The 12,782-nt window shown below is 39.8% G+C and overlaps 1 protein-coding gene across 4 annotated transcripts in view; it reads left to right on the top strand.

Moving 5' to 3' along the window:
* EBF2 (EBF transcription factor 2) overlaps positions 1–11,115 on the top strand; it is a 132,756-nt gene extending 121,641 nt beyond the window's left edge. For 2 of the 4 annotated variants that reach the window (XM_035562827.2, XM_035562829.2), the window contains exons 15-16: positions 900–1,067; positions 9,794–11,115. In XM_035562827.2, the coding sequence (XP_035418720.1) occupies positions 900–1,067; positions 9,794–9,813 (188 nt within the window). In that variant the 3' untranslated portion in view covers positions 9,814–11,115. Of the gene's footprint in view, positions 1–899; positions 1,068–9,691 lie in introns of all 4 variants that reach the window. The other 2 variants (XM_035562826.2, XM_035562828.2) reach the window with 1 other exon arrangement.
* The last annotated feature ends 1,667 nt before the right edge of the window (positions 11,116–12,782 follow it).

Raw genomic sequence — 12,782 nt, 5'->3', positions numbered from 1 at the left:
GTGTGTGTATGTACATCTATCTACACATACATGTACACACAACGTTTTTATATTTTTATCTCTGTATATATGAAAGGGCCAACAGTGAAACAGTTTTAATTTATTTATTATTTTATATTATATTCACATCCTCTGTGTAAGGACTGACCCACTTTGCAGTGATGATGAAGGCTTCTTGCCAGTCTGAAACTTGCTAAACAGTATCTTCACACTTTGAGTTGTAATTTAAGTTGCAGCCCTAAGAATGTTCAGGTACTTTGGATTCTTCCCCTGTTCTGGAGCTTTGCCATTGATTTCAGTAAGGAAAGGACCAGGTTTGCAGCATATTGGTGTTCTTATTTCAAACTACTACCTACATGAGACTTGGGGATTTACTTGAAACCACACGAAATATTGTCACTTGTTCCTTCTTTCCAGAGAAATAGCTGATATTTTTCTAGAAGGTAAGCTTACAGTTGCTGTGCAGTGGGACTTTTTCTTCAAAGACACCTCTTTAAAAAGAAGACAATTTAGATTCAAATCTAGTTAAGAGCTTAAAGCATCCCCCCCTAAACTCCAACCAAGGAAGTCTTCGTTTTAAAAAAGCCAGGGAATGGACAGGAGTTATTTATTTTCCCAATTTCGGTGCACAAACTGTAAGTGCACATGCCATTACTCTCTACTGGTTATTCACATTGACTCTCTCTCTCCCTTGCTGACTTACCATTTTCTGATGTCCTCCTCCCTCATTTTAAGATAATTAAACGTATTTTTTTTCTGAGCTAAAATATTCAATATAACTACATCTTTACCTCTAGGCTTACCTTAAGCAGCCAAGTCAATGGATCAGACATTTTCAACAGTTCTACCAAACTTCTAAAATTGCATTTCTGATGAGGATTCACTTTTTTCTTTTGCAGTAATGTCTTCAAGTCCAACAGTTGGCTCCTCCAGCACTTCTTCCATCCTTCCATTCTCCTCTTCCGTCTTTCCTGCTGTCAAACAGAAGAGTGCCTTTGCTCCCGTCATCAGACCCCAAGGGTCTCCTTCTCCTGCCTGCTCTAGTGGCAATGGAAATGGGTTTAGAGGTAAGAAATGTACAATTAATATTCAGCTGGCACATACAGAGCACGCTGTGTTAGCCTCGTAAATACAGTAATCATCTGAAGACCATTACACTATTACAGCATTCACTAGTGAAAATTCGACCCAATTCAACTGGATTAAAGCATTGCTCCAAGGTTTGTCTATTCTGAGTTAAAACAATGGGGGACAGACACTCATTTAAACCAAGAAAGATTTGACCCACGCTGCATTTAAATACCAGCTCTTCTGTGAGGAACGGCTTCTCCTTAGGCTTCAGGGACTTGTAAAACCAACGTCTGCCCTGCAGAGTTAATAGACAGCTCTGTACACAACAGCCAACGTCTTGAAACCTGCTGCAAGGTTTAGGCTCATACAGGGAATTAAGCCCAATAGTACATTTACAGCCTTTTTAAAGGTGATCTGCAAAACAAATGTGAGTATTAAGATAAGAATGGAAACCTGTACTTTCTTTTAACAGGCTGTGGGGGGGCATGCGGCACATAAATACACTCCAAGTCTCCATAAAAAAAAACCTTTATAGGGCCTGAGAAGTCATCTGGCTCCTTCAGACTTCACTAGAGATACCATAGAGAAAACAACTCTGGGAATTCAGCCATGCCAAGAGCCAGTGGTAATTCTAAAATGAGTCCTACAAACCACACCTGTTGATCTGGGTGCATTATAAATCCTTAGCTAGGCCACAGGGACTTACATAAACTGCGATTATTTTATATAACAAGGAAATTTTAGGTGTGTTGAACAAAAATAATTACATTTTTAAAATCTAACTTACAGAATTCTGCTATATATGTGAAACAGCTTATTCCCCTGCCCCAATTTTGTGCCTCTCGAAGATCATCTCCTTTCCCCAGTAATATAACATATTAATATATCCACGTAAATGCACAAGCATCGTATTAATAGGGAACACAATTTCTCTCCTACTCTGGCTAAAGGAGAAGAGTAGAAGGATTTGAAGCAATTTTTTAAATCTATACATATAGAAAGCTTTGTTGGCCCAACAGCTGTGACTATTTAGCTACACCATTTAGAGATGGGTTTGTCTTTGTTAATGATGTATGATCATGGTCTCTAAAGTGTTATCATCACTACCTGGCCTGCAGTTAACTTTAATTCCTTGAGTTCTTCATATCAGCTAAAGCAGGAATGTATTGATTTCACTGTGCTTTTTTTAAAAATAATTTTTAAAAGCACATAGTGAGATTTTAGGTGTTTTAGGGAACCAGTCCAAGGTTATGTGATTTTAAACAGATTTAGTTAAACGTTTAACTAGGAAGGCCCGTCAACTTAAGAGTAGTTTGCTTGTTTAGCTTAAGCCAGTTGGACAGTGCTCTATAATCCAAAGACAAATCACTCAGGAGTTGTTGCGCGTTCAGAGTAGATTTAAATCTGATTTAAATTTAAACTTGTGTAACTGCCATGCTGAGGAGGGCAAATTTTTAAGAAATTACCCAAGGCAGTGCTAACTGCAGATCAGCTCAGTGAAAAAATCACTTTGGGAAGACTGTTTCTGGGAGACAGAAAAAGGGCAGGATAAGAAAAACATTGACTTTTTATTTAGTTAATACTTTTCCTTAACCTACCATGTCTGTCCTGTCTGCCTAAGCCTGTGCTTAGCAAGTTTGTTATTCTTCCTTAACCTTCTTATAAACAGGTGAAGTACCAGAGTCCTTTGGTGCTGTTCATGCCAGTTAGTGTTTACAAAATATTTTATCCAATCTATAAATTGGTAATAAATTCTAGAAATGGAAATTTAATATCAAGTATAACATAAAATCTCAAAGATAAAAACCCAGGACTCTCATGTATACATTTCTTTTACTGGCAAAAGTCCACTATATCCCCTTCTTTGCAGGAAATCTCCTTGTATATCAACACTGTGATAAATAAATACAGTAATATAGGTACAACTGTCATTTAAATAAGCTTTCGGCAGACACCGCACCTAGTACAATGAGACTTGTCAGTCAGGCAGCAACAACAAACAGCAGCTGTGACTCACCGCACAGACAGTAGTTGAACATGTCTGCCCAAGGTTCATTATGCCAGATCTTCATTGCTATTTAACTATTTCAGCCATAGATGTAAATTTTTTCCAACTGAAATATTTAAATTGATGCAAGCTGGGGAGCACATGCTTTGGAAAGGATCCAGATCCACGCAGCCTGATATCCAAATTAACGTTCCCACAGTGTTGACAGACAGATGTGGCCAGAAAGTCAACAGGAGGGTCCCAAAGAGGCTTCTTGAATGGACTTACTGTGCTGCAGCAATGGGAGACTGTTAATCTCCATTGCTATGCCATCACCCTATGTTATATAAGCTAAGAATAGGTGTGCTGGTAATGTAATATTTATTTTTATTTTATTTTTAATATAGGAATCAGCAAAAGCACAGCTCAAGCAGTAAGTATATAAGCAGGCTCCATCCCAAAGCACATCATACAAGGGTTTTGGTATTGCCTCTCAATTTCCCTACCCATAATTCGTGGAAAACATCTCCCCAACAGGGATTTTTTTTGAACTTTAATGTAATGTGTGCAATGTTGTACTTTGGCTACATCTATTGTTCAAGGGCAAAAGTTTCCTAGTAATACAGTCTCCATCCTACTTATTGCATCCTGTTGCCGTGATATTATCAGAAATATTACCAGCACCACAGGGCATGCCACTCTACTTACAAGGAGCAACAAAAATCTTGAATATAGCTTTTGTGTATGTTAACCACAGCCATGTTTAAGCTTTTATCAAAACTAGCTTAAACAGGAGGAGCTCTACAAGCTTCATCGTCAGATTAGCATTCTTATTATTCCTGGCCGTTTATAGAGTTTACAGTGCTCGCGGTATTTATTTTACAAAAATCTTTTTGAAAAAAAAAAAACCAAAACAGTCTTGGCCATACTTAAAGCTTCTGGAGACAATAGGCCAGCTTGTAAAAAATATATTGTAAGTCAAAAGTATTAGCTAAGCATGGAACATGCATATCGACTGGCTTTCAGCTTTGGGCTACACAATACAGCCAAGACATGTGGACTACCCTCAGATAACCCCATCCTGTGCCATGTGTTCTCGCTTACCTCTTTCACCTGCCATCTGCTATACATTCTGACAGCGTAACAGGACATGATAGGTAGAGAACAAGCAGCAATCCATACTGGACACCACTCAGTTCTATATGCTCTCCAAATTGATAGCAGGTGATCTTGATCAGAACAATTGTTTGCTCCATTCACGTCATATGTCAAGGGAGTTTAAAAAAGGCACTGGGAAGATATAATGTGACGTGACGCAACACGGCATGATAAGTACACAAATGCCTAATCAACTCATCTCAGATGGAAGGCAGCTGATGGGGAAAAGTAAGCAAATTGGAAACTGCTGGAACAGCATGGACCGCTGACTGCCCAGATTACCCTTGGCCAGCTCAGCATATCTCAACATAAAAATGCAAGCTCAGTTACAAGGAATAGCAGGCAAGCCCCAGAAGGTCAGATGTTCCATTAACCACCAGGATCCTGGCCAATCCAAAAGGTACTGAAGACTGATATGCTTAGGAACAGCCTTAATTTAGCAGCGGGGACATCTGCACTATTCCCTAAGGAAATACAGGTATTTGAGTTAAAGACCCTAATTGCTCATATCTTGTCTTGACAAAGTTAGAGGTGTCAACAGCACAGGGAAGTCTGGTCCACTTGCATTAAAAGGCTGTACAAACAGGTAGAGAATAGCTGCTCTGAAAAGTTTGTAAAGGGTGGGATTCTGAACAGAGCAATGGTTCCTGATTGGTACCAGTGCCTGACCTGCTGTGCTAGCTTGAAGCCTAGCTTCAGTCAGCACGATGCTGCATTTTAAAATAACTCAGCTATTCTGACCAGGTAAAAATAACTAGGAATGTTCAGCAATATGCTTCTGTCTGAACCAGAATAATTCCAGAGCGTAGCCAGTGCTCTAAGTATGCCAAAGGCTGTAAATGATACACCCATGATGTCAATATATACAGAAAATATCTATCTGTCATCTGATTAAATTTGATATATAGGAAGGATCAAGTACATTTTTCTCCCCAGTTTATTGGCAGAGATGTATGGTGCACAGACTGCCTCTAAACAAAGAAAACCTTGAGATATTTACATTTCTTGTTAACACTTAGCTAAAAAATCCCTCCTGTTCCTATTATTTACTTATCTTTCATTTGATGGGATGTTAATTTTGGTAGCTCATCATATGTCACAAACTTACTCAAGTGAGACAAGAGCTCCATTTTTCATGGGAGACCATAAAAATCTGCACCTATTTTATTTATGGAAAGACATATTCAGGCCTATTATATGTCACAAAAAAAAAAAAAGAGGACTGTGGGTAAGATTTAATGCTTATTTCTCCTTCACAGGCAAAAACTTAGCCACTTTCTAGTCCATCTGGAAACATATGTAACTGCAGAGGGGCTACACATTCCTGTGCTCTTTAATAATTAAGCTAATGCATATCACTTTGCAAACACGTATTTTGATTTTTAAGGCTGTTACTAATTAAATGGAACTAAATTAAAATAAGTGTTCAGGCAGCCTTTTGCACATGTACAACTTAGCACAATGCAGAGATCTGTAACTACTGCAGTATAACTCAATAGCTGAGGCCGAGTTAGCTTTTCCATCTCTAACTGGCAAAAGTTTTGTCTATATTTTTAAAAAAACATATTAAAAAACATAAAATATGGTTTAACCTGCTTATCTTCTAAAGCAGAAAAACACCCGTATTTAAAAATATTTTACTTGCCTGTGCAATCATCTCCTTGCATGTGGCTGAATGCAAATCTTCCATCCAGACACAGATTTTTGCTAAAAGAAAAAAAAGTTAATTTCTTATGGAGGAAAATATAAAAAGAAAAAACAAGTATTTCGTTATTACTTTTTAGTATCTTAGCTAGAACTATCCTCCCAGGTCCTTCACAGATGCTACAGTTTATTTCACTTATAGTCTGCTGTAAAGGATGGTGGTGCCCATCATCCAAGCCACTGATGTTTTCTGCTTAAGTGAGTCAGCTGTTTTCCTCTGGAAGTCTTTTCTTTTCTCTAGCCTTTTCAGCTGATTACTCCATCGTAAAACGGTGCATTGTTTTACAAACTTCTCCCTGGCCTTAATATTATAAGTGAAACTACACATATTCTGGTTGTAGCCACGATGGGAGTCAAAGATCTCAGTAAGGTGAAGCCTGCACCTAGCAGCTGCATCTTTTATGAGCTCAAAATGAATGACACGACTGCTAGCTCTGGTACCAGCAGCTCGGTGGCTTGCCATGTACAAACCTACCTTTATGTACAGGACAGCTCATGCACAGAGATGTTTCTGGCATTGCAGGACAGGAACAGCCGTTTAAGATGCTCATCACAGCAGCACTGCAGCGCTTCGTTCACCTCGTCAGTGAGCTGCAGAACCACAAGATTTGGGTTTGCTGGGAGCTTAGTGGCAAGAGAGGAAACCTGAGTCAAACACCCAAATGAGAGGGCAACACACAATGGCTGAAAATGCTCAACACTCATCTAAAAAGCACAGCCTGTAAAACAGGGCATAATGTAGGCCCCAACAAAGCAGCAGACGTCCAAAGAGCTAGATCAGGGTGTGCACACATGTAGGTGCATACATTAACACAGCACCGAGCCCCTTTCCAGTTCTTCCCAAATGCCTGTGTGAATTGCATGCCGAGTTCTTTCCACGACAAAGAAAGACAGCATTTTCAGGAGCCACTCGTATACACTAGGCTTATGATCATTATTAATTACACCCATTAAAGGTGCCTATCACCATAGCATCTGGGTACTATCCATGTTTGATTATTTATTTATAAAAAAATTCTCCAACCTTGTGACAATTTTAATCAAGTGTTTCAGTTGATAATTGCAAGCTGTCAAGGTTAATACAATAAGGCTCATCTCTAATTCTTTTTCCATTTCCCTCCAAGAAAGAAAAAACAACCCTCTGGGATAATGACTGTGGTTTCTATATTCCCAACTCATCAGGGAGTGTCCTGCATTGAACCACCTTTATTGAAAAGTTACATCGATTCAATATATAGTAATACAGGCAAAAATAATTACAGCTTTGCTAGCAGTGTAAGACCTTAATCCAAACCTCACAAACATTCAATAAAAAGCGATACAGGCTGGGAATAGGCTTTTGACAGTGCAGCCCCAAAGGGGAGTGGAGGTGGGGGTGGAAATGGACAGATAAGGTACGCAAAAAGAGAAGCACGGAGTGAGGCTGTTTACATGAGCTGTGGAAAAAAAGGTGAGAATTCCTCAACTTGTTCTTTGTTGCAGAAAGGGGTGAAGCTGCAACATTGGGATGAAACACCAGGGAAGCGATGAGGCTTTTTGCCTCTTTTTGCCTTTTAAGCATCATCTCTTTAACTACACCGTGAAAATGTACTTGTCCCTCAATTTAAGGAACTTCTCATAATGCTGCATCTACAAGTAGTCTTAAAATATTTTTAAGAGAAATGGAAGAAACTCAGATTTGGTCTTTGATCTGCTGGAAAGTTTTCCTTGGTGAAGAGAATGAAAATAATATTGATAAGAGTAGTATCTGAAAAAGCTTTTATGCCAGTACAACCAATGCCCCTTGGGAACAGAGTTTAAACTACACTGACAGCAGACCCTGCATGTCTCACATTAAGCCATGTCAGCTCTACCAGGGTCTGCTGCCTCTCTGCCCAGACAGCCTAAAAGCCACGGACAGGGGCTGTCTCTGGCTGTGCCAGGAGAACAGATTACCCCCGTATGGACCGACCAGGTACAGGCTGTGTAAGTGCTCCTTCATTTGCTTCAGGCAAAAGACCCAGCCAGGATACCTCAGACAAACAATTTAAATTCTTTGAGCTAACTTGGATGATTTCGCCTGGAGCAGATTAGGAAGTGCTCATGCAGACTGCTCCACTGGGAAACCTGCGGGATGGCCAGGAGCAGCTGAGGGCACTTACCTCTTCTGCAGCCCAGCGGAGTCTGGACGAGGGCATCAATCCAAGACTTAAATCAGACTTTCTGTTCTGGAGGGCTGAAAGGCAGGCATGTGGTTAATGCACAGGGAGAGGGTTCTCCAGGCTGGGACACCACCGACCCTTGAGGAAATGAAGGTCATTCTTCAATCTTGGGAGTGAGGAAGAGGAAAGGATCAGCCTCTGCAGTGCTACAGAAAACCTCTCTTCCTCTAATGTGCACACTGTCACCTCTCTCCTCCCTGCCCCCTCCTCCCCCCAAACAGGCATACAAAGATTTACTTCCCTTATTTAGCGTGATGTAATTGCCTGCTTGAAAAATCTCTGTTTGAAAAATACTAGCAAATTCCCAGGCAATTACAATGGTAGAAATTTGACTTGACTATTCAGTTTCACTTTCTTTTTCAACTATCTGCCAAAATTGGCAGGAAATTTTAGCCCTAGTCACTTACAAAATATGAAAATATTTATTTTCCTATTGTGTTAACTCACAGACCATATCCACAGTTGTTTAAAATCAACAGAGCTCCAATAAAAGAGTCATGTTAGCTGAGGATCTTGCCCTGAGCATTTTTTTAAACACTATGAACATAAGGGTGAAATAAATTCTCAGAGGACAGGGCTTTAAACACTTGAATAATCCCACAAATTTCAGTGAACGTAAATCTTTGCAGGATTAGGACTTTGCACTACACTGAGGCCCCTTTGAAAAATGTGACTCACTCATTTGTTATATAAATACGTATAAACTTAACTTACCCCTCAAAACCTCTGGGAGCAGCACCAGTTCCAGGCAGCTTCAAATGTTGCTGTTGTCAGTTATGAAGCATATAGCTGCAATTAAAGGCACCGGGAGTGACTAATAAATAATTTACATAAGCCCAGTGTTCTGGGACTGTGCCAGGTAAGACTACAGTCATTCAGACATATGGGCTAAACCAAGCGAGAAAGAGAGGCTGGTCCACTGTTTCCACTGGAAGTAAATGAGCAAACCCCAGTTCTGGTCATTCTCCAAGGAATCGGCACGTGTAGTTCTGGGGCTGGGTCCCAGAAGCAGCTCAGGGGCCAGTTCCCATTTGCTTTCCCATCGTCCTTCCTCACTCACAACATAACCTTGCAGGTTGAGTGGGGAACAGAGGAGCCTCCTTGATCCTGATTTTTAAAGAGTGATTTTTGGCTCTTCAACTTGAGAAAGCATCAGAAGGCTGACATTTTGGGGACAGCTCTAAGCAATGGCCAGCTCTGAGAAGTCTCAGGACAACCACCCCAAGATCATTAGGCATTTCTGAAAATTCATGTGCTAAGATTTGAGTTAATCCACTACCTACCTCTTTTATCCACTTAAAAACCACACTGGTCCTGGCCTTTCGGTGAATTGATGATGAAATAACACATTGGCCATTTTCTGGGATCACTGTCAGTCTTGCAGAGTTAGTTCTTCTCACTAAGCATAAAAATATTGGAAGAAACTGAAGGTCTTTTAATGTAGTAGGTTAACCTGCAAATACAGCCCCTGCTGCAAGGCGTGACTGCACACAGAAGGGTGAAGGGCTCAAATAGAGTTTGTTCCATAAAAATATGCCAGCATTTCATCTTTGTCAATTTTCTTTTTCAGCCATGACTGGTCTTGTCGTTCCCCCGATGTAAGGAAGAGGCAGCTTTGCTCCTCTCCCTCTTCCCTTTTTTCCTCTTTTTTTTTTTCATTTTTCTTTTACAGCACAAAACTACTTATTGTGATGGACCACTAAAAAGAAAAAACATAGCACTACAAGCTCTTTTTTGGGGGAAAGCCAGGCCCATGAAAAAAAAAGGAACATTTTTTATGGATTGGACAAGATAGAAGGCTGCATCTTTTACCTGTTTCATATTTCTGACACAACCACATCAACTCCTAAAACATTGTAAACGAAGAATCAGCCAAGAGCCAGGATGACCAACAGTTGGCAGAACGGAATCAGAAATGCAAAGTCTTTCTTGAAAGACACGAAACCTTCCTAAGATTTGTAAAATATTAAAAGGAAAAAGAAATTGGCAAAATGATTCAAGCTCGATATTTTGGATACAATTTGTTTTACTTTGTAGGGGTAAAAAGTTGAAGTTTCTATTTTCTATGGAGCCTTTCAGATATCGATTTAGTTTATGCAGAAAAAAATTCAACAAAACAGGGTACCAGCATGAAAGAATTTCTAGGACAAACTGACACGAATGATGGAACTTTGGTGTATGTGTGTATTTGCTTATAGTTTAACCTCTTTAAAAAATGTAAGATGTTTTACAATTATTTAAATAAATAAACTTGTAACTTATTGTATGTAGAGGTAGAAATTAAACCTTTTTTGGATTTTTTCCTCCAGTTGTACAATGAAGAAAAATGATGCAAAAATGTAGTGACAAGTTCAATATATATTATTACTGCTGCAGTTGCTCCTCACTTCTTCCCTCTTAGTGAATTCATGTGCAAGGATTTGTAGCATTCTTTCTGATTAACAAACTCATCAGAAACTTTTATACGCATTGTGGTATACAAACACTAATTCATTTATAAATTTTCATCCTCCTTATCTTTCCCCTCTTCCATTTTTTCTTTCAATTAAGATATTCAGGTACTGGGATTGTCTGGTGAGTTTCAAAGACCCTACTGGCAAATGAGCAGCACTTGGGGATTTGGACGAATCAGATTTTTCATGCGGTAGTGAGTTTATTTTATACATTCAGTGTATGAGTTGGGAGGGAAGGGGCTCTCTGACATTGTTTTTCCATGTAGTTAGAACAGTTATACTTCACAGTAAGGGTGCATTTATAAAGGGTAAATATGTATTTGAATAATTTATGCACTTTTATCCTGAGTCAATAAAAATGGTAAGTATTTTCCATTTATATACTAAAGTTTATAGAAATAATTGTTTTGAATTTTTCTGCATTTTAGTGTAAGAAAAAATGAGTTCTCCTTTGCTTCTTCTCTCCTGAAATTGGAAGGTGAGAAGGCAACAAAACCAATCACTAGTTATCTGACCAAACAAGAGAACTTGGTATTGATCAAAGAACTCAATTTTGTTGGAAGCCATTTTTTGAGGAAAAAAAAAAAAGTCAGCTATGCTACTCCCCACTAAAATATATAATAACAATATCTGCACAAATAGTTGTTCCTATGATATCTTTCTGCTGATAGATAAACCCTTAGTGTATGGCCCCTGAAACCACCCTTGTCCATTTGCCCAGTACTTTTACTGATGTGTAAGTAAAATGGGATTCTTGGTGATCCAAGAATATATGGTAGGTGATGTTCAATTCAGTACTGGACTCGGGATGGAGAACACCTGTGACAACCTACACGGTTGAGGTAATTTGGAGCCCATTTGGAGCTAATTTGGATTAGTAACAGACTAGGAAGTCTGTATCTAGAGCCAGGGTTCAAATCCAGCTGCAACAGTTAGTGACTAGGGCTTGGTGTTGTGTGTGGTATGACTTCATTATGGACCCTCACTGCATGGACAGGCTTCTGGCATAGGACTGCATTCTGCAAATGTGTAAAAATCATTCCTGTGAATAACCCAGTGCAGGAAAGCTGACTCCCTGTGACCAGACTTCCGAGTCAAACTGTGTGAGAATAGGTCCTCCTTGGAGCTCGATTTTCATGCTGTAGCACAGAGTTCAGCTAATGAGAAATGTACTTGGTATACACGAATATTGACAGGCTGTTTCTTAACCAGAATGCAGCGCAGGAAAGAAGCCAGTGGAGTGCAAAGCCAGTGACACTGGCCTACTCCTGCCATTCCTAGAGGTGATGTGCTTGTTGGAAGCAGCTCTGTACTACTCCTGGCTGTGCCGTGACGCTTCAGTAGGGGATTCCTTAGGTGCTTTTTCAATGCTATTGAATTCCTTTTTTAAATGTGAAGGGGGGGGGGGGGGGGGGGGGCGGGAGTTACTGCCTTCTAAAACTCAAGGCTCAGTTTATCTGCAAAAGTGGCAATTAAAAGCCACTTTCAAAAGAGATTAGGTGAGAACAACGTGTTTTTAAGAAGCATGAATATAGTTAGTCAGAGTCTTGCTGTCAGGTTAGTAAAAAGTGTCTCATTCCAGAAATAAACTCCATGAAATAAAATAACTCACCACTGTTATGGACGTTCCTTGACACTGCAGGCTCTCTGCGTGCCCTTCATGCCATCAGGGAAGCAGCAGTCACTGGCAGTCAGCAAAGCAAGCAACATTAAAGCCAAGTGCTCCCTGGAATATGAAAGAATCATATGTGTTAAAATGTCCGGAGTTGTACCACAGTACTGCCCTACATTCACCTTTGATAGCACAGTAGGGTGCACTAGCTAACCTGATAACTGCTATTCAGAACAAGAAAAATGAATTGCAGACATCCATGGGTACCAATATCCCAGCACAGCTAAGCATGGGAGGTCAAAATTCATGGTTGGATTTCTGCAACCATACAGGGAAAAAAATACAACAGCTTGAGGCTTAGGAAGAGTTGGGGTTAAGAATTCCATCGCGTCCTAGATTTCCAAAAAGTGTCTTCATCAGATTAATTTCTAATATATCATCTCCCTCCCCGCATGTTCATGTACTAAAGCAACTCAAAAACCTCCAAAGCATAAAGGTGTTGGATTTTTTTTCCCCTGCCCCTGTCTGAACAGGCTGTGTTCTAATTTTATATTGCTGTTTATACTCAAAACTCCAAGCCCAGCAAATATTCCAGA

Source organism: Cygnus atratus, chromosome 27, assembly GCF_013377495.2.
Source record: "Cygnus atratus isolate AKBS03 ecotype Queensland, Australia chromosome 27, CAtr_DNAZoo_HiC_assembly, whole genome shotgun sequence".
NCBI lineage: Eukaryota > Metazoa > Chordata > Aves > Anseriformes > Anatidae > Cygnus > Cygnus atratus.
The sequence above is the reverse complement of the archived record's forward strand: the minus strand, read 5'-3'. Positions and strand labels throughout refer to the sequence as shown.